The following is a 24,523-nucleotide window of genomic DNA, read 5'->3' on the forward strand; positions in this document are numbered from 1 at the left end:
TTCTTTCACCAACAGTGTTCTTCATTATTTTTTAATGAGAAACTTTGAAAGGCCTGTTCACCCTAGACAGGTCAATCAGAGGGTGTGGAGTTTATATTTCAGTATCTGTTGTATTCTTGGTGTTGTGTTGTGGTTGAACTCACTCCAAAAGTAAGGGCCACCCCCATGCTACTACCCATGTCACAACACTCATAAATGAACACTAGAATGTTCTCTGATGTCCACGATTCAGACTGCCCAGATCAATAGCCCAACCGTAGTAAAAGATGCGGCTACTTTTAACAACGATATTCTCCCTCTGTCGCTTTCTCTTGCAGGGCCACTCAGCCAGATCAAATCAAGCCTCCTCGGCTCCACCTCCGACTCCAACCTTAACAAATACAGCACCATCAATAAGATTCCCCTTATCACACTCAACTTCTCCGAGGCCAACAATGAGAAGAAATGCCCCTCCCCGCCGTCCTCTGAGAAAACCATCATTGCACCGAAGGTCAAAGACCGCACACACAATGTCACAGACAAGGTCACGCAGGTAAGATGCTAACCATGCAAGAGTCACCACAAAAATCTGTGAAAAGTTTTGGAATTTGTGCAAACGCAGTTGATTCCCAACCATGCTGGGCTTGAATCTCTGCATTATTCTGCTTGCACGAGCTAGTTCAGAACCTCAGTCCATATTATACTCAGTCTAGTATGGTCAAGTACCTCACGCCCGATGTCAGCTGGGATAGGCTCCAGCCCCCCCGCAACCCCGACACGGACAAGCGGTTTGAAGATGAATGAATGAATGGTCAAGTAGGCTCTGGTTTTATTGCCCCGGGTCTGGGGCCTGTATGTCAAATTTCACTTCTGATAAGCTGTGCCTATGCTACTCCTCACTCACATGTACATTGCACACTGATTACTGCATTTCTCCATCACATGCACAGATTTCTATGGGGTAAATATATTTGATCTATGGTATTAATGTTTAACTTGCGAATATCACTTGATGGCTGTCTGCCTATGACAAAACAAAATGTATATCTGGATATGATACAGTTCGTTTAAGTTATCCCCAATTTCCAGTTAATTCACATTATTCACGTAATTCCCATGGAAAGCTTCCATGGGAAAGTTATAAAGTGATGCCCCCATGTGTCAGACACTTTGTACATTCTTATTTGTCACTTCCTGTGTTTAAAGCTCTGCTTTAGGTAACTCAAAGAAATAGAAATTAGAAAGGACTTTAGACAAACTTATCTCAAGGCAAACTGAAATATGCCTGCATAGAAGAGGACTAAATGTGTGCACTACAAATAGAAACTAATGTACTGCCAAAACTACTAAATAAACATATAAGTATGATGTAATGGGCAGTATTGTTTTGAAATTATTAATAATTCATGTTGCCGATAACTTGACTGAAGTAGTGCAGACTGGAGTGGAGAGACATTGGAATTCAATAATGTTTATTATGATATTTACGATCATGACAAATCACGCTTGCACAGATTAGGCAGCTGATGAAGTCGTCAGAAGTCTCCACCCTTCCTCCCCCGCCCATCTGCCCTGTGCGTCTCAGGATGATTCATTGAAACTCTAGAGGTTTGATACTTAAAGCGGCAGAGGTGTCTTGTCACTTGCAGCGGGTAATCAGAGATACTCTTACCTCTGCCAGACAGAGTCCAGAGCTCAGGCCAGATTTCTAGAGTTACGGACAGGGCTAGAGGTCATTCTCACCTTCCCTGAGAGACAGAGTTAAAGAAGACTGTAAGTTAATGTATTCCTGGACGGAGGCCGTCCCAAACCACTGATTAGGTCTCAGTTTTGCATTTTTGCCCATTAATGGTGCAATCTGGATTAAGGGCACAGAAACTGACCCTTTAACTTAAGCTGAAGGCCAGAGTCAGAGCAGACCGCAGTGCACCACACTGACCTCTCCATCCTGCATAAAGTCAAAGTTAGACAGGAGAGAGGGCAGGCTCGGTGATGTGGTTTTGTGTTACAAGATTCTATTGAATCTTGTAACACTTGTCACAGTAGAGGACCTGAAAACCAGCTGCTGCATAACGTCTGCTTTGCTGCAGGGTGGTGTGTGTACACAAAAATCAGTGAGCCAGTGGTCAAAGATGCTCCCAGCCACTGCCCTCACTGCTCTGCATGGAAATTAGCAATCAAACACATATTTCTGTGGATTCACTGGTACAGTAGCTATACCCCACCTCCCCTCTTGCCCTGTATGACTGAGCGTACGGCACTCTGTTGAGCATTAAAATGATCCTTGTAACAAATAGATAAATAAGACATGGGGGGGATTGCACTGCATCCCCCACTTCCAAAGTTTAGATCTGTAAACAGTTCTCCGTAGACACCTGACTGCGAGGAACACAAAGCAACAGCAGATGATTTGAAACCAACTCACGGACACGTCTGAGTTCATTTGAAGCCACGATCAACGCGAACAGACACACTCTCCCCTGGCCTCGGCTGCCTCAGAGCTACCACAGGCAGGTGGAGGGTTCACCCAGGAAGCCGGGGCAAAAGAAAGCGGAGTCACAAGCCCGTGCGCAGTGTGGTACGTTTTGAACATCTGAGCGCTTGCGGCTCACGCACACGAGTCTTAGATTGCCCCGACTTTCTGTTCATGTCTGATTTTGAACTTGATAGGGTTATCTGAAGCTGGATGTGGAATCAAACCAGTTGTACATGCTTGAGCGGCGGAAGCCATGTGATTAGATACAGAAACATGAAACAACACTCCACTCTTATAAATAATAACCCAGCCCTGACATTGCAGACCAAAAAGAACTGGAGAAGGGGAGAAAGCTAATGCTCATTTGCATATCCTTTGAAGCCAAGCCAAACATACAAACGAGCCTTCCATTATCCCACGGGAGAGTTCATTTGCGCCAAGTGCACGCAGTTACAGTAGATAGGTTAAATAATTTAGATGGGATCTTTTATTTAGAAACAGATTGGCTACAACACATTAATCCAGAGCTGTCATTCTGCCAACCAACCAACCAACTCCTCCCAGGCTTCCCAGCAAGCTGAAGGGTATTGTACCCACGGCGGTGAGCGCTATTGGTGTAGTGCAGAACTACCTTCTTGTTTGTATCACCAGTACTAATCTAAAAAGCATTTAAGCAGAATTGTGTTTGTGCAAGGACTTGAGATAGAGACACATCGAGATAGATCGGTATGAGGTGTATTTTGTTAATCGATAAAAACAATGTTTGTTTGTTTATACCTCTTGCTTGGCCATTTCTAAAAAAAAAAAAAAATCAATTTTAGAGTACAGAAATCTAAGCACAGTTATTTGGAAGTCAACAGCAATCATGCACTGAGTCGTGACCGTAATGGAACAAGCATGTGGAACACCTGCTTTTAATGAAGCGGCAGCCCGATGAATAATAGAACACATTCCCTTCGACTGTACTTTGGTTTCAGATCAATTTCAAAGGTTATCCCATATCAGAGGGTAAAAGCGCTTGACCCTCCCAATCACACAGAGGGCAGGAGTTTCTAATAACCAATTCAATTATTACACTTTTTTTTTGTACTATACACCACCCTCCTGGTCCCTCGGTCCTCCCGTTTCAATCACACGGGTGGTGAAGGTGACCAGGGCAAGAGATAGGGGCCATGTAATAAGTAGGGGTGCAAAATAGCCTCCTTTTCTTGTTTCTCTCACTCACTAGTACACAGTAATTGTCTCTTTGCCCTTCCAGCACATGTACTTTACCTGCCTCACTTTCTGTCTCTGCATTGCTCCCTGGAGCTACAATAATCAGCAGTGAACGAGCCATGCCCTGAAAATTCCTGGCTATTGAAGTGTCAGACACTTAGATGAATAGATGTTTCCTCCTTCCCGCACCGAGTCATTGAGACTCTTACCCCAAATGATCCATGACACCGCTGTAATATTGATGTAAAAAGCTACGCAGGTATATATACGGAAACGTCAATAACAGAGATAATGATGGTGACATTCAGCCTTGCTGGAATGGATGAAAACATCCATCCTGGATGCAAACGTTAGGATTTTATGTTGCCAACATTTTATGTTGTTGTTGTTTTCTGGAGTTACTTTCCTCATGCTCATTTTTTTTTTTTTTTTAGCTTTACATTCTATTCATAGAACGTCCAAAAGAGGTTGTGGAAGCATGGTCAGGGCTCTCACTTAACTCAAATCGATCAATAAATGAACCGTGACAGTGACATATGAAAGCAGTGAGCTGTCAGACAGTTACAATATTACAATTAACAGCAATCCCACTACCACTTCAGGTGACACCGGCGGCCACACCGGCAAAACGCACCGCAGAAGAGACATGGCCAACGATTTCCATGTTGCCTAGTTATGCCTTCATCACTTTTAATTATTGAAATAATTGTATTGCAGAAAAACAACTATTATAATCATTGCCTTACTAAGTTATAGCCCTGCAAAGCTCTAAAGCAGTATGCTCCTGTATGGATTATGTGAATGACTTTCTCCATGCATACTTAAAAGTTCTAATTATTAGACTAGAAGCTTTTTTTTTTCATCCGGCACTTAACACATGAATGATTTATTTAGGGGAGTGGGAAATGCATGCCTCAAGTAATCTACTCATGCAAGTATTTCTTCTAGTTAGGAGATAATGTTGAAGTGCATTAGGATTGTACAGCATGTACAGTCATGGTGCTGAAGTTCAACTCCTAGAGCCAGATTACTCACGTGTCAACAAACACGACCTTTGCTTGACCTAATCTTCAATCAAATGTCATAATGCAATTCCACCTACTTGCACGCACATCAATGTAAAGGCACGGCAATGCTAACGCGTGTTGGATTATATTAAACTGCATTTACATTTTACTGAATTTAAGATATTTTCTTGAACCACGAGGCACGTCTAAGAGTCTTCTGCTGCTCACCATTGCAACCTCATCTACATGGGAATAAATGCAGTATATAATGTGTGCAGACACACTCTACAGTGGAGGAATTTAGAATACTTTTTCATTTTTTGATTTACAAGACAATTATTGCACTTTAAAGGGTACTTCAGTGATTCAGTCTTGCACTTTCACAAAGGTTGGATACTCATGCAGGAGAGATTGAATAGAATTATGACTTATTACGAAAAACACTGGATCCTAATTTCCCAAAATGCAACTCGACAGCGTCTTTTGTTTGCCCTTCCCTGTCTTGTAAACTCCTACATCTTTCAAACATCACAGCCAAAGTTTTGAAGAGAAGCTTTCTGGAAAAAACAATTTGTTCTCAGACAATTTAGCATTTCAAAACATGTGCCACTTTTGTTTTAAAAGTGATACAAAAATTTTAACAAGCACTGATTTTCATGTGTGAGATGAAATAGAGAGCATCACAGTTAGATTTACACATTTCCTCTCAAGTACAGTTATAGTTTTTAAAATGCCGTATGAGGGCCATGTATGAAAATATATAAAACTACGTATATCAGACCTGGGGGAGGGGGGTAATATTTCGAGAAAAAAGTTGCAGCTTTATGAGCTTTAAAGTAGCAATAAAAAGCGCCACAGTACAGTCTCATATTCACTGCCGTATTATACATGATGTCATCGGACCTTGTATGCACTTTCATTCTTTCTGAACTTCAAAACACAGTATTTTTGAGTTTGGTGCAGATATATTAGCCTAGCCTACATAGCATGCGGCATATGTGTTGATCCTGAAGTGATGTAGTTCAACAGGGGAGTGTAAAACAAAACACTGGAGGTGTAAAACAAAACACTATTTTTTCCGACATTTAGAATAAATCTGCAACTTTTTTCTCGTAGATTTGATCATTTGAAGCTCATAAATCTGCAATTTCTTTCTCGTAGATTTTCAATTTTATATGAATCTTTGATTTTTTTCTCATAGATTTGATACTTTAAATCTCATAAATCTGCGACCTTTTTCTTGTAGATTTGCCACTTTAATCTTATAAATCGTGATTTTTTTTTTCTTGAAATACCACCACCCCTCCCCCGGGTCTGTCATTTATTTATTTATTTTTCATACTTGCCTTATACGGCTCTAATACGCCGTAGGTTCTGGTTGAAGCAGAGCAGATATCAAACAGTAAAAACTCCAGTGGAACAAATCCACTATTTTGAACAAATTTCATGTGCATAAGTTGCTAACTTTCTCTGTTCCCTATCCTCAGGTTCTTTCTCTGGGTGCAGACGTGCTGCCTGAGTATAAGCTCCAAACACCACGTATGGACAAGTGGACCATCCTTCACTACAGTCCCTTCAAAGCAGTGTGGGACTGGCTGATCCTGCTGCTGGTCATCTACACCGCCATTTTCACGCCCTACTCTGCTGCCTTCCTCCTCAACGACATCGAGGAGCAGCGGAGGCGGGAGTGCGGCTACTCCTGCTCGCCCCTCAACGTAGTGGATCTAATGGTGGACATTATGTTCATCGTGGACATCCTCATAAACTTCAGGACCACATACGTCAACATCAACGAGGAAGTGGTCAGCCACCCGGCCAAGATCGCCATCCACTACTTTAAAGGCTGGTTCCTCATAGACATGGTGGCCGCTATCCCATTTGACCTGCTCATCTTTGGCTCAGGATCAGATGAGGTGAGACAGTCAGCGATTTCTTAGTTATGCCGCACTGACATTTTGGGAATCATATAGAGTTTTCCTCAGAGGAAATTATTATTATTATTATTTTTCACCTTGGCACGGTGAAATACTGTGGTCAATATGTTTTTTGTGCATCACAATTTTTATTTGTCATCGCAATGACGATAGCAAAATTTCAAATATGGTCTAAAATGATTTGAAAGGTTGAAGTCAGTTAGATAGGTTTTGCTTTACTGAGACAATCTGGGGAAAAGTCAAACTAGGCAGCGCTGATCAAATTTAAATCAAGATTCTGTTACTGTACCACATAAAGTGTTTTCAGGAACACATTTTAGTGCACTGTTTAGCTGAAAACTTAGAAAGTTTGTAACCAAGCCCAACCAGAACCAAGCACCGCCCACCAGTCGTAAGGAAGAGGAAGAATTGCAATCATATGAATCTGGATTCCTGTTTGATCCACACTGCCTCGTTTCATAGTTTGACTGGAGTTCATTAGCAGACCTTGACACTGCGTCAGAGACTCCTCGGCCCTGTGTGGTTGTTGTAGGTCGGACACAGTGGAATATAGCAGATTCCATTAGCAGCACACAGAGAAGACTCATTGTGCTGTCAGGATATAGGGAGAGTTTCAGCAAATGTGAAAAAGTTAAGTAAGTTACTGACATCCCCTTTCATCTCACACAGCAACATAAATCGGATCCTCGTAATGATCTACTCTCTTTTTTTTTAGAACACCACTATAATACTTAATACTATAATACTTATACTACTGAAAAATCTCTATCATATCATGTTTGTGACCACATCCACACATCTGTATTAGAATACGGCGGTCCTGTTAACACTTGAGCTAGGCTTGTTTAACGCAAATAAAGGAAAAGTGCATTATCATTATGAACTAAAAGAAAGGCCTTCAGTATGGGCTACTAACTGTACTGATACATAGCTGGTTACAATCACTCATTAATCTTTATTCTGACCTAGGAGTACAACTGTTTTGAGTCAAAAGAAGAATGAAAGTCAACAAGCAAACCTGATTTGTATAGAGGTTTACATGGTTGTGCTTTCAGCAAAGAAAGTGATCATAATATAATGGAAGACAAGTACGCTGAGGTGTCAACCTGCTCACTTGATACAATTCATGGGAGTTTTCTTTTTTCAAGAAAACTTTATTTATCCCCTGGGGGTAATTAAAGGTAGGGCACGTATAGCAGACATTGCAACAATGACAATGACGAAGGAAGAATGGCTAAATAGATAATTAAGTGATGAGCAGAACAGAATTAAAAACAACAAAAACGCTGACATATAGTAAAGAACTCATTGAACTGTTTTGACATCTATATCTGATATTACTTTCTGAAAAGACCAAATTTGAAAGCACAAACTTTTTCACCCCTGTTCGCTTACTCCCGAGTCATGACGCGAGGCCACGGCTCCGGCAGTCATGTTTCTGAGTTGTTTAGACCACTGAAGCAATCTGATGCTCGGCTGTCACATCTGCTTCCCCCCGCTCGCTTTTCATCAGAGCCAGACCGAAGGACCCCGGGCAAATCAGTTAAAAAGGTCTCAGCCTCCCGAACGACTGCTTGCGAGAAGCTATTTTGCTCGTGTGTCTAAGGGTGTGAGCTTTACAAGTTAACTAATGCTCAGAGAGAGCCATTTAGGGAGTGCTATGACAAGTTTTACCTTTTGCATTTAGAACCTTACTGTACTCTTGAACATTAACAAGTTAATTTAAAGGTTTTTAAAAATATGGGAGAACCAAAGCATGCAGACTCAAATGTGTTGCCAGATGCCAGTAAGCATGATGTAACAACCCCCTAAAAGCACACACACACAAAACATCCCAGTGTGTGCGTCAAGGCCGAAGCCCGCGATGTCAGTCCGTTGGTTTGCAGAGTCATTTAAAAAAAATTTTTTTTTAACATTAGGTGTGTTTCCCTGTGAGAGGGTTTGTGGCTAAAGGCTGGCAGTGAATGGCAGGTGGAGAAAAAAGAGTAGACAGCTGAGCCATGCCACGGCACGATGTACGTCCTCCTCACACAGCTAGATGAACGGTGCCGTGACAGAATGTGTGTTCCCATTACAGCTTGTGTCAAAAGCACACAGTGACAGGATGAGTCGAATGACAAAACGTAGTATTTTTAGCTCCTCCAATCACCAGCAGAAACTGAAAATAACACATTCATGGACAGATTTAGCTCCTGTCTTTAAGACGGGCTTATTTTAGATTTTCGTGTTTAGACCCAGACTATTTTTAGACATAATCCCGTGCACCTTTGTTGCCTGGAAACCATCTCTGACAGTACGGTGAGATCTTTTTTTTTTTTTTTTTGCTGATTTCATTAGAAACACGGCAGGTTGAAATCTCCCGTGAGAGATTCTCTGTCAGTGCAGGATTACCACCCTGCAGGCTGGCAAATGAAACGAAATGACCTGGTGCGGAATTTACATACAGGAGTCATTTGTGCTGCTCCGTCATTTTCATAGCAATGCCCTGCTGGGATAAGATGACATCATTTGCCTATAGCGTGCACGTTCACGTGGACAAAGTTTCCAAATGTTGAGGTAATTGCAAATTATGGAGGTGCAGTGGGAAAATTTGCTCTAAACCAGAATTCAAATAAGAATCCTTTAATCCTGGACAGGTAAAAGTCAATGCACATTAACAGCTGAACTCAACCGAGACTTCTTACCCAAAATGTCTCAGGGCATGGATGATTTCACTTCAAATTAGTCGATTTTCTTTTGGTTCAGCAGTCCTAAAAACTCACCAGTGAAATCTCTTTCATTGATCGGTAATAAATGAACATATTTTAAAAATGCCGTATGTGGGCCATGTATGAAAAAATATATATCTACGTATATCAGACACGGGGAAGGGGGGTTATATTTCGAGAAAAAAGTTGCAGCTTTATGAGCTTTAAAGTAGCAATAAAAAGCGCCACAGTGCAGTCTCTTATACACTGCCGTATTATACATGATGTCATCAAATATGAATCCTTTAATCCTGGACAGGTAAAAGTCAATGCACATTAACAGCTGAACTCAACCGAGACTTCTTACTCAAAATGTCTTAGGGCATGGATGATTTCACTTCAATTTAGTCGATTTTCTTTTGGATTCAGCAGTCCTAAAAACTCACCAGTGAAATCTCTTTCAGTGATCGGTAATAAATGAACATAAACCTACATCAGTCCACAGGGGAATCCTCTCATTTGTTGCCAGTGGAGCAGTTCCAGAAAGCTGGCGACATCAATAATTGCTATTGATTGGATATTATCCTCGGGTGAGAGTTATTTATACTCACAAATCATAAATTACCTTTTGAGCATGCACAAAGCTCTTTTTTTGGTGTAGAGAGATGCACTCCAGGGTTTAGCAGAATAATAGAGTTTAGTATTTTGCTAAACCTGCAGCGCTGGCTGTGCTAAACAGAGAAAGGAGGCAGGCTCACTGTAACAAGCAGCCCCCTCACTCTTACTTTTGCCCTGCTGGAATCTTACAGTAACAGTCAGAATAGACACAGCTTTGTTGTTTATGTTCTTGTACAACGATTTCCACAGACAGTTATATAGTTATCCACAGTATGATTGTTTTCTTATTAGATGAATAAGCAAAACAATATTGTTGACTTGTTGTGTGACCTGTGTAGCTCTAGTGTATAGTATGTATGTATATATAGTGTATGTGACAGTTTGACAGCAAATTGGTTGTTAGGGTTAGGAATATTGTTAATGCTGCAGTAATCAATATTTTTATATTAACAATAACCTGAAAGGTGTCACTCACAGTGATGAACCAATTATGTTGTTCCCGCAGCTCTACAGCCCCTCCCAGCTCATTGTTCTGGTTTTGTAACTGAGTTTAGTCTTGCGGCTCTCATCAGCATCGTTTTTTTTAGTGAAAAAGCTCTAAAAAGTCAAATTTTTTTGGTTGACTCTTGTTTTAAAGTGGCCAGGCGAGCCTGGAGAGCCACAGTGGCAGATGGCCAGAGGGATATTCAACGGATATGTTTTATACAGCTGGTTGCTAATGGGAGCTTTAGCTTGGCGCCTCAGCCCCAAACGCCTCCGACTTACTGTAAGCCCAGATTTTAATCAACATTACACTCTGTGGGCCACATCATACAGCGTGCGCTGTGTCATCTGTGCAGGCAACTCAGATAGAGCCAGCAGCTCTTCACCTAGGGCAGTGCATGCTCACAGATGATGGATAATTTAGGGCTCATCTGTTCCTATATATGATTCATTCACTGTTCACTCAGTTGTCAGTGAAAGGGGGAGCTGGCCGGATGCACAGCAGTGAATGATGGTGGTGATTTAGGGGGTGAGATTGGGAGGACGAAGGCTCATTAATGGACCCGTCAGAAGCAGCTACAGCACTCTTCCTCACCATGACGGAAACTCACGCTCCCTCATGAATCATTTTATAAATTAAAAAAAACTCCACCAGCCCCTCTCACCTCTACATGAGGCCTAAATAAGGACATATAGACATGAGGTGGCATATAGACATGAGTGATTTCCCCAAGGATATTAAGTTAATTGTCAGGTACGAAAGGGAGCAGTAGGACCTATTAGCATTCTCACTTATTTTGTCTACAGATTGCACAACACTAATAGATCAGGACTTGTGTCATGGCTGTATGCTGCCCCCCTTTCCTTTCCCAAAGTCTGTGTATTAATTTAGTCAGGCTAGGAAATTGAGACGGGAGGATTAAAGCGCTTTAAATTGAACAGAACAGAAGGCAGTGTGTGTACATCGTAATGTATGCACACTAGTCTGTTTGTGTCTGTATCTGTGTGAGTGTGTGTGTGTGTGTGTGTGTGTGTGTGTGTGTGTGTGTGTGTGTGTGTGTGTGTGTGTGTGTGTGTGTGTGTGTGTGTGTGTGTGTGTGTGTGTGTGTGTGTGTGTGTGTGTGTGTGTGTGTGTGTGTGTGTATTCTGAGAGGTCTGCTTAGATACTGTTTCCTTCCAACTGACTGGATTCAAGGCTTTGACAAAGGTTTCAAGCTGCTGACATTTATGTGTTTCCAGCTTATTTTCCCATTGTCATATACAGGAATTCAAAAGCGCTACATCATCAAACAGATGAATGAATCATCAAACTCTACCCCTCTCTCTCATATGCTTATTTGCATGCCGGCTGGTCCTCTAAAGCCATTTCCATACTGTCATGATTTGTAGAGTAATAGGCAGCCACGTCTCAGTCAGTGAAGTTTTAATGATAAGGAGGGACGCCGGGACCTTGAAAGATCTCTACACCAGCAGCAATGATTCAAAAATGATCCACTGTCTAGTCTGTGTGTCTAGTATGTGAATAAGATTAAGCATTCCTTAGCTACATATGTGTTTGAATCTTTAAGCTAAGCTGATTGGCCATGACCGTGGCCTCAACCCTTTGACCCTGAAAGAAGACAAACAACTTGTTCACTTTGATTGCTGTGAAAGATTGTTATCAGTGTCTAGTGAGATCCTTGAGATGATCCTGGATTTTCTGCTGTCCCCCACATGTAGAGATCACATCAGAAACCTCGTCTCATGTGGAAGTTTAGATTTTTGCAATATAAAGGTCACATTTTCAAATGTTGACTGGCTATTGCTGCTGAATTGGTTCAGATATTTGATTTTTAATGAACCTGAGATGTTACTTAAAATGCAAAGAGGTTCTGGCATCATTTGTGCCTCCACAATTTACAAATTCCTCCAGGAAGAGGGGAGTAGATGAAGTACTTTTACTATACCTCTGTATGTATGTTATTTACTTCTACTCCCCTATATTTCTGAGGAGAAAAGTTCATTTAAGTCAAGTTAGTTTTATCGTTATTACACCGATGACCATTAAGTGAACTGCTGTCACCCGTGCTCATGCTCACTCACGAGCATCCTGGCTGAAACAGTTGTTGTGACACATACATGAAACTGAACTTTGTACTGTTACATCATTATTGTCTTAAATCAGCACTGTTTGTCATAATAGCTGGTGAATTAATTTGGCAAGCAAGCCAACTAATGTATTCATTATTTCTATGAAAACAAACAAAAAAAAACATTGATTGTTGATTATTGCCCCAAGGATTCACTTCTTAGTAAAGACATAATAATTCACACAGAACCTTTTAAGATAACATCATAACCACTACCTTTCTGACATTAATATAATATATCACCGATTTTATTTACAAAAGCTATGGAATGGACCAATCCTGCAAAAGGTTCTGACAATAGCTACCAATGCAAATAGTCTGGGTGAAAGCTGGACCAAGGAGTGAAGAAGGGCTCTTTATACCACCTAGCGGACTGTGATTTGTCACAGGTCCCAAGATTCACAAGCCAATAGCTCAAGGGGAGGGTAGAGTATATTCATTACTGATATTAAACCAGCTCTGTGTCATGGCAACGTGTGGAGATGAGCAGTGTTTGGCTTCAGTGGTGGATATATACAGATATATCAATTTTGGCAGATTGTGATGTCATCCAGTGGCTCTTGGCAGACCTTTGAGTGTAATTCTGGCGCAAAATCATCCCATGGTCTTTTTCGGCACTTACATACATCAAATAAGCCATTGAGACAGTTTTTTTCATGTAACAACTATCAACAGAGAAATCCGGGATAGTCGCTAACAGCCGGACGTGGCTAACACTGATTAGCTCAGGGCATGACGGTGAAGGAATTAAAACGGCCATTTAACCACTAATACTGCTCAAAAAAACATATACATACAGTACCTTCAAGTTACTCTCTAAATCCCATATACATCTGTTTGTGTTTCACCCTAGACCACCACTCTGATAGGCCTACTAAAGACGGCTCGTCTCCTACGGCTGGTACGAGTTGCCCGTAAGCTGGACCGCTATTCAGAGTACGGTGCTGCCGTCCTCATGCTGCTCATGTGCATCTTTGCCCTTATCGCCCACTGGTTGGCCTGCATCTGGTACGCCATCGGCAACGTGGAGAAGCCTTACCTGGAGCATAAGATTGGCTGGCTGGACAACCTGGGGGTGTCAATAGGTGAGCTCTCTTGATTTTAGTAAGTAAAATGTAGGGTCACCTTTGCTGCCACGCACAATGTTTGGAATTTTTGTATGAACTGTATAATTGTTATTCATTGTAGGAAAAAAATACAACTACAGCGACCCCAGCTCGGGCCCCTCCATCAAAGATAAGTACGTCACAGCGCTCTACTTCACCTTCAGCAGTCTGACCAGCGTGGGCTTTGGGAATGTCTCCCCCAACACCAACTCTGAGAAGATCTTTTCCATCTGTGTCATGCTCATTGGATGTGAGTGACAGTTGAATCGCAGTACATATATTATTCTAATCAATTTTAATATTATTTGAATCAATTTTAATTACTGAAACCCCATATTTATTTATTTACCACGGACAGTGCACATTAATCAACATTAAATAACCATTGCAGGGCTGAATGAGAGAGGAAGCCTCAAACTCTATTATAGAACTCTTTACAGAAACTGATACAAGCCAGTTAATATTCCACATTACTCAATAAACATGAAGCATCCACTGTATTTTAAAGCAATTCCTACCATTCTGGCAATTTTCAGTGAGAGCACTCAGCGCTTCCCCCTGCCTGAATTCTGATGCTCCCGTTTAGAGAGAAATGCTGCGTTCATGTGCAATCGGATGTCAGATTTTTCCAATCTCCAACTAGGCAAAGTGCACTGAAATGTCTGTCAAAGTAGAACTGGGGGAGATCGACAGGAAGCTCGTAAAATAATTTTATTCGGACCAATTAAAATGATTGGTCAAACATATATGAGAATTTAATATTTTTGAGTTTTAACACCTGGTGGATTTCTTATAATTTTAGTGTGCCATATGATTATTAGGAGCATTTTAAGATTACAAAAGAAAAGTGTAAAAATGCCAGAAAGGTAAGAATAGCTTTAAATGTAGTAGCTTATTATGGTCCCCTAATTTGACCCTGTCACATCATACATTGTGATGTATTCCCACCGCTGACACATCATGTCGCAGCAGCAACAGTGGATTATTTAAAACATGACTCAATGGTCACCTGTATGACCTCTCTCCCAGCTCTAATGTACGCCAGCATCTTCGGAAACGTGTCCGCCATCATCCAGAGGTTGTACTCGGGTACAGCCAGGTATCACCTCCAGATGCTGCGGGTCAAAGAATTCATCCGCTTCCACCAAATCCCAAACCCACTAAGGCAGAGGCTGGAGGAGTACTTCCAACACGCCTGGACATACACCAACGGCATCGACATGAATATGGTACGAGAGGAGCCTATGTAACTGTGTGTCTTTTACCTAGGCGGGGGGGCCTCTTGCCTCTAGCTTGTCTTTTTTCACAACGCTAACAAAATATAAATAGAAGTTTGTTGTTGCTTTCTTCTGTTTCTGCTTCTCTCTTTCAAATATCATTTATGTCATCATCATCTATCCTGTTGGAAAATGCTCTTACTACATTGTGAAGCAATCTGGCTATGTCACCGGCATAGTGTAATGTTTTTCATCATGATCATACTGTGCAATATTCAGTCAAGTTAAATGGAAGCCACAGTTACTGCTTGTGCACCCATTGGCTGTTTCTCACCAAGATACTGTTCATGGTACTTATATAAGTTTGTCTTTTCCATGTCTGCCTCATGTCAAATGGAATGACCCCACCACTCTGGTAAGAGCAGGAGGTACATGTGTTGACACATATACATACTTATACTAGATACGATATGAATGTTCCTCAGTGGTAGAGCTTCATCTCCAGTGTTTGATACTCGTAACGTACTCGTACTTAATAACGTATTAAAGTTACAGTGCAATTGTTTAGTTATTGTCCTAAACATGCATGCTATTGTTCCCTCAGTGTCCCTTATCCGTTGCATACATGAACATATACTGTAAACATTTGCAATGATGCCACATCATGGATGGATTTACAGTATCTACTTATGCATGCCAGTTTCTGCAGAGGACACAGTGCAGTGTGTCGCAGGCCACATTAAATGTCTATTACTGTTAGAGTTGCGCGTGGCCTGCCTCGAGGTCCCTTTTTGCATGAAATCTGTGTATTCAAACACAACCCCATAATATTCCTCTGGTACCAGAGACAGAGTGAATCACGCCTGTAAGAGTGGGCACAGCCTCGCCGGGCGCTGCCAGGTTTCCCCTCCCACTGTGGGAGGCTTGGCGGCACGCTCGGCGGTGGCACCTGCGCTTGCCAAATGTTGTTCAGTCTTTCCTTTCCAAATCTACTGATCAGTTTTTGTTCTGAGCAACAAAAAGCCTGTCAGAGCCAGAAAACCAGTTCAAGCTACATTTCTTTTATTGCCGGTGCTCATGTCATTAACACATTGTATTTTATGAGTAAATGACAGAGATAAGAAATGTGTTTTCTTGTTTCAACTGTCCCTTATGTGTCCTGCCCTTTGCAGTGTCTGTTACGGTGTTAAAGTTTGACCAGAAAATGTGGTCCTTTACTGTCAGTTCATGTTGTCCGGGGATCGTTAGCTGTTTTGTCAGTGGTCCCTGTATCTTTGTCTCTAAAGGGTAAGTCTATAAGAAGTCTATTTTTATGCATCAGAAAGCCATCGCTTGAATGTTAAATGACTTTTCAAAAATATTTTTTCATTGTATTTTCTCCCAGGCTAACTCGGAAGGGTAGGAATTCTTGACCAATCATGATTGGGTCAAGATTCAACATTATAATACTTCTTTTTTTCTTATTTTTTTTTAAATTACAAAGCAGATAATGGGAAAGCGTATTGAGGAGGGTCTCAATAGACAGACATTATTTGAGACAAGATTGGATATTGATGCTGTAATAACCATAACCTGGTATATGCAAGGCTAATCTTGTATATACCAGGTTATGGTTCATAGAGTAGTTTCATCATCTCAGTACAGTGAAACTGAAAAAAAAAAAAAAACATTAAAAGGTACCAAAGTATCATAAACAGAGAGAAGTCGTATCGAGTATCGAACCAGTGTTTTTCACTTTGTGGTGCCTCTAAATGTTCTGTCTTGTCTCCTATCTGCTGCTGAAAGGCTCAGTAAAACAGCCAATTGTAGCTCTGTGTTGCAAAACATTGCCGGCTATTTTTACTGCAGGGTATAATAGGTTTTGAGATGAAGGAAAGAACACAAGTGGCAATTGTATCAAATTTCTCTGAAAAACAATTTTACCTGCAACTTCACCCCCAGGCCCAAAATTCAAAACACATCATAAATCCCTGCACGTCACCTTTAAAGATGCTACTTCCACATGACATCTGACCATAACCGTGTCCGCTTTGACCCGTGTGTCCACACACAGGTCCTAAAGGGTTTCCCAGAGTGCCTGCAGGCGGATATCTGCCTCCACCTCAACAAGAACCTCCTCGAGGGCTGTAAGGCATTTCACGGGGCTACCAAGGGCTGCCTCCGGGCTCTGGCCATGAGGTTCAAGACTACCCATGCGCCCCCTGGAGACACCCTAGTCCACAGCGGAGACGTGCTCACCGCGCTCTACTTCATCTCCCGCGGCTCCATTGAAATCCTCAAAGATGATGTCGTAGTGGCCATCCTGGGTGGGTTTACTACACAAAAATGTCCCAAAACATAATTTAATAGTTGATTTAGATCTCACATACATCCATGAATTGAGCTACTATAAGCTAGGCTTTTTACATACCTTCAACTGCGCACACACATACATTTAAAAAGGCATCCAAACGCTTGTCTGGCTGTATGGATGGATGGATGTATGGAAGGGATGCCAGTGCGTGAGTATTGTGTTTCGTATATTTTGTGACATTCATTCATAATGTCTCATTAGTCCATTCAGTTCTGTTGTTGAGCCAGTACGAAGCTCAAAAACACTTCAGAGAAGAGGAGAGCACACCTGATAGTCCTGTCATTCCAGCCACACTTTGCCTGAACTCACCTTCATTAGTGTAGACGCGGGTGGGCCAACGGAATGATGCGCTGTGATTTGGCGCGGCTTGGCAGCTCTGATCTCTACTGGGTATGTTGTAATAACTTACTTCAAAGAACATCGTGATTGCCGCCGCCTCACAGTCACGCCTCAGATGACGAGAGTGGACAGAAAAGAGTGGGGGAGGACACATGGTGGGACGAGGGGTAACAGAGGATCTGTGTTGATGAAAAAAGAGAGCATGATTGCTTTCAAATAGAGATGGATGACAATAGATGCAGGGAGGCACGGAGAGCTGAACGAGCGGGCGGGGGAGAAAGAAGGAGAGGAAAAAGAAAGGGGGCAGATTGAGGAATTTAAGAGGGAAGTGAAGTGACTGGGGAAACTGGTGAGAGTTTCATGCGGTTTTCAGCGCGACGCAGCTCTTGCAACACGAGCCACATTTATCGGCAGCATCCTTTTCTTTCATCGCAGCAGTCAGCAGGTGTATCCTACTAAGGCTTTATTAGTTTTTCTTCTAATGACTGTTTTCACGCAGCCAATAAGGTTCGGTGAAACCCGGCGACACAATAGGGTCATGATGAGCGAAAAGCTTGGATGTTGAAGTTGTAGGTTACGCACAACTCAGCACATTTTCTCTAGTACAGCAAGATAACTGCTGATTACTCCATTTCACACTTTCGTGCCAATATACCACTTTCTCATGGAACTACATTACAGCAGACATTAAAAAGCTGGGGCTTACAGTAATAATGATTACAATGTTAAGTAGTGTGAACTAGATAATGTGACCCCTCTGTAAACACCAACAAACTAAATACGCAGCTGTGTCTGAAACGTTCATAATATATAAGACCTAGGTTTTATTCCTATGCAGAGCCGTACTTAAGGTACCCTAAGGTAGTCAGAATAAAACAAAAAGAAAATACATTATGAGATACTGTCGATAATCAAATGAATATATACAGTGGAGATCAAAAGTAGAGATCAAAGTATTAATTTCAACCAAGGCATAAAATCCTTTATTATGTTAAAAAAGAAAAAAAAGAAAGCAGTGAGCCAAGTTAGAGAACAGTAACCACAGTGTCAGAAGAGCAGATTTCAACACTGTTTTCTTCTCTAGGATTCAAAAATGAACAGGAAGTGTAGAGGCCACAGCTTTGAATGACTTCAGCACATCTGCGCCCACAGGACTTCACTAGTTTCTCACACTGCTCTGGTTTCATCTTGGTCCATTCTGACTCAGTCTCTTCCACAGTTCACTAACTGTAGTGGGTTTCTTAAACATTACTTTGTTGCCAAGGATTTCCCAGAGATTCTCTATGGGGTTTAGATCTGGACTGGTCATTTAATTGTTTCAATATTCTTATCTTCAAAGAACTGCTTCACCTGCTTTGCAGTGTGACAGGGGGCATTGTCTTACATGAAGACAATTGCAGTGAAGGTATTGCATGTTGCCGAAGGAGGTTCACATGAACTTGGTGTGAAACAGGCTTTTAGGTATGTTTTTCTCCTGTTTGGTGTAAACTGTAAAAAAAAAGAAATGCGCTTACATACGCAACAGACTGTTCAACACACCGCCGTTTCAGTTTAAGCCTTTTGCCACGGTTTGTTGGGCCTGAAAGCACCCCTGGTAGCACGTTCTTCTAAGGTCAAAGTACGCGTTGCTGGTCTGTAACGGGCTTTGAGTTATGTTTTCTCCCGTTGGGTCTGTACCTCAACGTCTGTTCGAGGCAACACAACGTTCAAACCGGAAAGCAGTCAACATAACAGTGCACAATATTTTCAGATTGAACGAGACCGAGTTATTAAACTTTCCAGGGATCCAGTGATTGGCTGAATGGTGAGAGGGCCATGACAAAACCACTGACATTTTGAAACAATAATTGCAAAACTCCTTTATTATGAGAATAAGAATATTAATGAAAAAACACAATGATTTAATTCAAGTGATTATTTCATTATTTATTTAGTTATCTATTTGATATTGAACTTCAAAATCCTTGACTTCCCTTAATATTACTTATAGGTTTTATTCCACAGTTTATCTCCTTGGCATGTTTGTTTGTTTATGTATATACTGTGTTTATCTGTGTACAAGCACTTCATTACTCATCGCCCCTATTGGGATTAATAAAGTTGCTTTAAACTTCGACAAATGCTCCACTAAAGCAAGCACGGTAAACCCTAGGGCCATGCAGATCGTTACACACTAAACAACAGCGACAGGAATGTTTGGCCTGTGGAAATTCCATGCGGACATACTGGCATTGTGTAAATCCTTTTTTAGATGACTTTGATGCCCTTTAGCCTCTTTAACATTCTCACGCTTCTCTGCCAGGTGGCCCGTCTCTTTATAGCTCATCACATACAGTTCTACATCCTGTCCTACTTCATGTTCTCCCAGCTATTGTGGATTTTGTTCATGAAGAAGGATAGATGAGGAGAAAAGATTATGTTTCTGTTTATCTAACCGGAGGGAGTGTCTTACATTCGATTGCTTCACCTCCCCGCACAGGTAAGAACGACATTTTCGGCGAGATGATCCACTTGTACACCAAGTCAGGGAAATCCTGCGCAGACGTGCGGGCGCTGAGCTACTGCGACCTCCACACCATTCAGAGGGAGGAGATTCTGGAGGTGCTGGACATGTATCCAGAGTTCGCAGACCACTTCCTCACAAACCTGGAGCTGACCTTTGACCTACGTGATGAAAAGGTAATCAAAGTAATGATGCATCCTTACTGTTCAGTAAGAAAGCCCCTAGTAGAGACCATTAAGTGGAATTAAACAATCTATTCCATGTACCATATACAGTACGTGCCATGTCCATTTCGATGGGATGGATTGCTTTGTTATGAAATCTCTTTAGTGCTCCGATTTTTCCATGGTTGTGGGAATGAAAGCAAAAGGGCTAATTTAGATATTTTTCTTTAGTCTGACAAGACGAGTGAGTATTAGTCAAGCACTAAGGGTGGAGTGGACATTGTTGACATGATGTAGGCTGTAATTATGATAAATTGAGTGCAGTGGATAGATGTGTAAGCCTCATGGCATTATGTGAACAAAACCCACATTTGTCAGTTGTTTTAATTATCTTTTGAAAACCAAGCGGGAAGTGCCCTTTGCGTTGGCCTTCTGTTATTTATTCACAGGAAGACAGAGGAGAGGAGACACAAGAGAAGGTTCTGGTAGGATTACATCAAAAACAGGAGCTGCACGGTGCTCTAACAAGATAGGCTCTCATTTATCTTGCTTAGTTAAGGAAACGTTACTTTGCCATTATATAATTTATGTTTAGTTTGGGTACTCTTTAGGTTTAGGTTAACTGTGCCTAAAGAGCAAAGTCAACCACTTCATTTTGACACATTCATCGCTGATTTAATGTACACAGGTCCGTGGACACACCAAATATCTTTTTGTGTCCATATACATGTGCATCAGTATGTGTCGTTATATATTTTACACGGTTCTGATCAAACATTGTCCCTTTACAGACAACATGCCCACAAGGAACTGATTCTCATATGGATGACGGGGAGTGTCGCAGACGAGTGTCCTACAAAAGGAAAACCTCCGCAGGTCAGCTTGAGACACAACATCACCCCTGTGCTGTCAAATGTTAAATCCAGTTTTATTTTTGAAATGAAAGACACACTGTCCCTGTTCATACGTTTTTAACATAACTACATCATTTTAAGGGATGGACTTACCTACCGTGACGCTAGCCATAGGTTTGTAGACTTCTGTTTGGAAGCCTCAAGTCTGACATTTAGGCCGTCGCCATCTTTTTTTAAAAAACGGACATGACCATATTTGGCTGAGCGCTAAGACAGTGGTGTTTCAGTGCTCTGTACTAAACTAAACACTAGATGCTAACTATTGGGTGACCAGACGTTGCTAACTGTTCTGGCAACAGGCCCCAATGCCGGCTGGAGCTGTCCCCAGAAAGGTCCCCCTTTCTAACTGTTTGTTTAAAACAGGCCGCAGTGTGAAATAATATTATACGTGGCAAGAAAGTCTGAGCAGCCGAGCCTTACGGTTGACTTCTCAATTACTTTGTTTTTTTACAACAGATACCATGGTCATAAATACATGAAACCATTTATTTCATAGATAATGGCATTGGATATTTTATGATATATTGAACATCGAACTGGAAATGTCCCCATTTTTCATTTTAGAAATATGTTAAAACTAGGTGACTGACCCAGTAAAGTTAGCTTTGTTAGCAAGGTGAAACTTAATCCTGAACAAGACATTTTTAGATTACTTAAATGTTACAATTAACTTTAATGAAGTGAAAACACACTATGAGAGGGTCAAACTCTTACGACTTTTACACATTCATTGCTAATTTAATATACAAAGGGCGGTGGATACGCATTGCTAAGCCTCTATCACGTTGCTACCACGTCAACCTGTCAGTCACAAGGTAGCCACGCCCTAAAAGCATTTTTGCTTTATCCCTGCTTTATTTATGTCTATGGGACCATAATTTACTAAATGAACATCAGGCTGTATTGGATAAGATTTGAAAGCAGTGATTGAGACCATAAGCTCTTCAGGAAAATGTTTTACTGGGGTAATAAATCAATGAGAAGTAGGCTCATTTTCTCATTGACTTCTATGCAATCTAACTTCTTTTGGAGACAGTGGAGTCGCCCCCTGCTGGCCATTAGAAAGAATGCAGGTTTAAGGCACTCCTTCGTGTCCATCTCTTCTATACAGTGTATGGTATTAAGACAGGGAAACCACAAAATTCCTCATGGGTAATGCCCCACCTATTGTCTCTACACAGGTGGAGGGCAGTGACTCTGTTTCAGCAACAATGTGCACCAGTTAATGACACAGACGTGTGAACCATCTGTCAAATGCAATTTATTGTTCAGCCAATTATGAAGATCCTAAGACAGAAATGAAAGACATTTTATTAAATACTTTAGCAAAATAAATAAGTTGAACATTGTATCTAAACTTTACTGCTTGAGGAAATAACCCGTTTACCTTTATGTAGATGGGCTGTCTCCTAATCGCTTTCATGAATAGCATCTAAACAGCTGATTTTTTTTTAAAGTTGGAAAGGAGTTTGTGATGCACAGGATAAATAATCGATTGGATGCCAACCCGTCTGATTTATTTGTTATGTTATAGCAACCTGGTGTCATTTGCACCTGATTTGAGTTAAGGTCAACGCAGTGGACGGCTGCACATAATGACACTGGGCTCTGGTGCAGCACTTTTCCAATCAGAGGCTGCAGATTTATCAACATATGTGTGCGGCTGCCTTCAGATGCTGCAGGGACTTAATGAACTGAAGGAGAAGCTTTTACAACATGAAGCAGCTGCGGACAACAGATACTGAAAGAGTGCGTCGTATTAACTTGATGATAAATGCAGACTGATTTACTAATGGTCCCGCTTTAACAACATTAAACATTGTAGATTTAAGCACATATTGGTCGGGTTTCATTAAAATAGAAGTGTCCACTTAACATTCTCAAGCTATACACTTTCCGGGGGTTTTCGACCGTCCAAGTATCCTGGTGCTCATCCTAGTTTAATAGCCTAAGTGATGTTTCTTGATTACCAGGCTTACTTCTGTAAACAGGTTTATTTTCAGGTGATGGTGTTTCATAAAGGACATTTAAATAAGTTTGATCTAAGTTACGATGTAAATGTATCCCCCTTGGGCATCTAAACTGCCCTAAAGGTTCCTCTTCACTGCTGCACTATGAAAACACAAGTTTAGTTAAAACATCTGGAATGTATAAACCTTCATTTATCTCTTTTGTTGTGTTTATTGCAGTAGTTTTGTGAATCCTGGCTCAATTTGTAAGGCTCATTCACAACAGGCTTTTCACAATAAACCACTGCTTTTCTGAGCCGCCTTCATGAAACACCCTGCAGTGTATTCTGACTAGAAAATCTTGCCAGATCAGTTCTACTGTAGATAAACACAGCGCCCTCCCTGCCCTCAGCTTTTAAGATGACAGTATACACTGTGTTTGAAAGCTTGTGGAAACTATTGTAATTTGACTTCTAACAGCCAGGGGACTTGGGACTCAGAGACAGAGCCGCCACCGCACAGCAGCAACACTCAGCAGTTTGGCTTTGATTCAGGCAAGTCTAATTGGTCACCATGGTTACAGGCCGCCTGAATACAGTACCATCTCCCGATATAACACAAGTGAGGAGAGAGAGTGTACCCAACAGTCCAGCAGCTGGCATACCCTGCCCCCATCCATCAGGTGTAAAGACGAACAGGAGCGAGTTACACGATACATCCAGTGTAGTTTAGAAGATAAAAGGCTCACTGCTAAATTCTCCTTAACATTGTTTGTCCTCAGCTCAACCCCAAAAACAAAAACACTCGCTACTTGTTGTCAAAGCTAATGAGACTACCGTATCTTCCCCGGAGGATGAGTAGCAGAGCAGTCAGTGTTCCCCCAGCAGAATTCCTAATTACCATTTCTCCCCGCAGGTTCCCACAACAAGGAGCCAGCGGCCACCTACTGCGACACCAAGCAGGGGAGGCAGACCTACGCCTCCTCGGCCGAGGAGAGGAGGGAGTCCGCCGAGGAGGGAGAAGACGAGGACGAGGAGGAGGAGGAGGAAGGCAGGGAGGAGGAAGAGGAGCAGAGGCCCTTGTGTTCTGGCGTGCTGGGCTACCCGGTGGTTAGGGACCACACCGCGGGCCTCGGGCTCAGCGGCGCTCCAGACGCCCAGGCCGGAGACAACACACATAACCAGACATATAAAGGTGACAAAAACATATGTACATATGTACTGACATATGTATTCCGACAGCAGTACTCATTCTTTTATTTAGTAACAAGGGATTTATTTTTGGATCCGAGCAGCTTCCAAAGGCTTTTTTACTTCCCTGTCATTCAAATAAATGTTTATCCAAAACAGATTTTTCTATTTTTGCCCAAACATGATTTTAAACATGAAAAATAACACAGTTGGACAGTTTTATTTTCATCTGTATTGAGCAAATCACTCGTTTAAAATGC

The 24,523-nt window shown here is 41.6% G+C and overlaps 1 protein-coding gene across 1 annotated transcript in view; it reads left to right on the forward strand.

The window, feature by feature from the left end:
• Positions 1–24,523, forward strand: part of LOC310964766 (voltage-gated inwardly rectifying potassium channel KCNH7-like) — a gene marked incomplete at both ends in the record, with an annotated part of 70,475 nt that overhangs the window by 39,214 nt on the left and 6,738 nt on the right. Inside the window, 9 exons of the mRNA XM_083938024.1 lie at positions 318–532; positions 6,165–6,590; positions 13,382–13,613; positions 13,717–13,884; positions 14,664–14,863; positions 16,905–17,157; positions 20,023–20,222; positions 21,002–21,086; positions 23,989–24,267. Of these exons, the coding sequence (XP_083794150.1) occupies positions 318–532; positions 6,165–6,590; positions 13,382–13,613; positions 13,717–13,884; positions 14,664–14,863; positions 16,905–17,157; positions 20,023–20,222; positions 21,002–21,086; positions 23,989–24,267 (2,058 nt within the window). The remainder of the gene's footprint in view (positions 1–317; positions 533–6,164; positions 6,591–13,381; positions 13,614–13,716; positions 13,885–14,663; positions 14,864–16,904; positions 17,158–20,022; positions 20,223–21,001; positions 21,087–23,988; positions 24,268–24,523) is intronic.

The sequence above is a fragment of the Echiichthys vipera genome, assembly GCF_963691815.1.
Source record: "Echiichthys vipera genome assembly, chromosome: 23".
NCBI lineage: Eukaryota > Metazoa > Chordata > Actinopteri > Perciformes > Trachinidae > Echiichthys > Echiichthys vipera.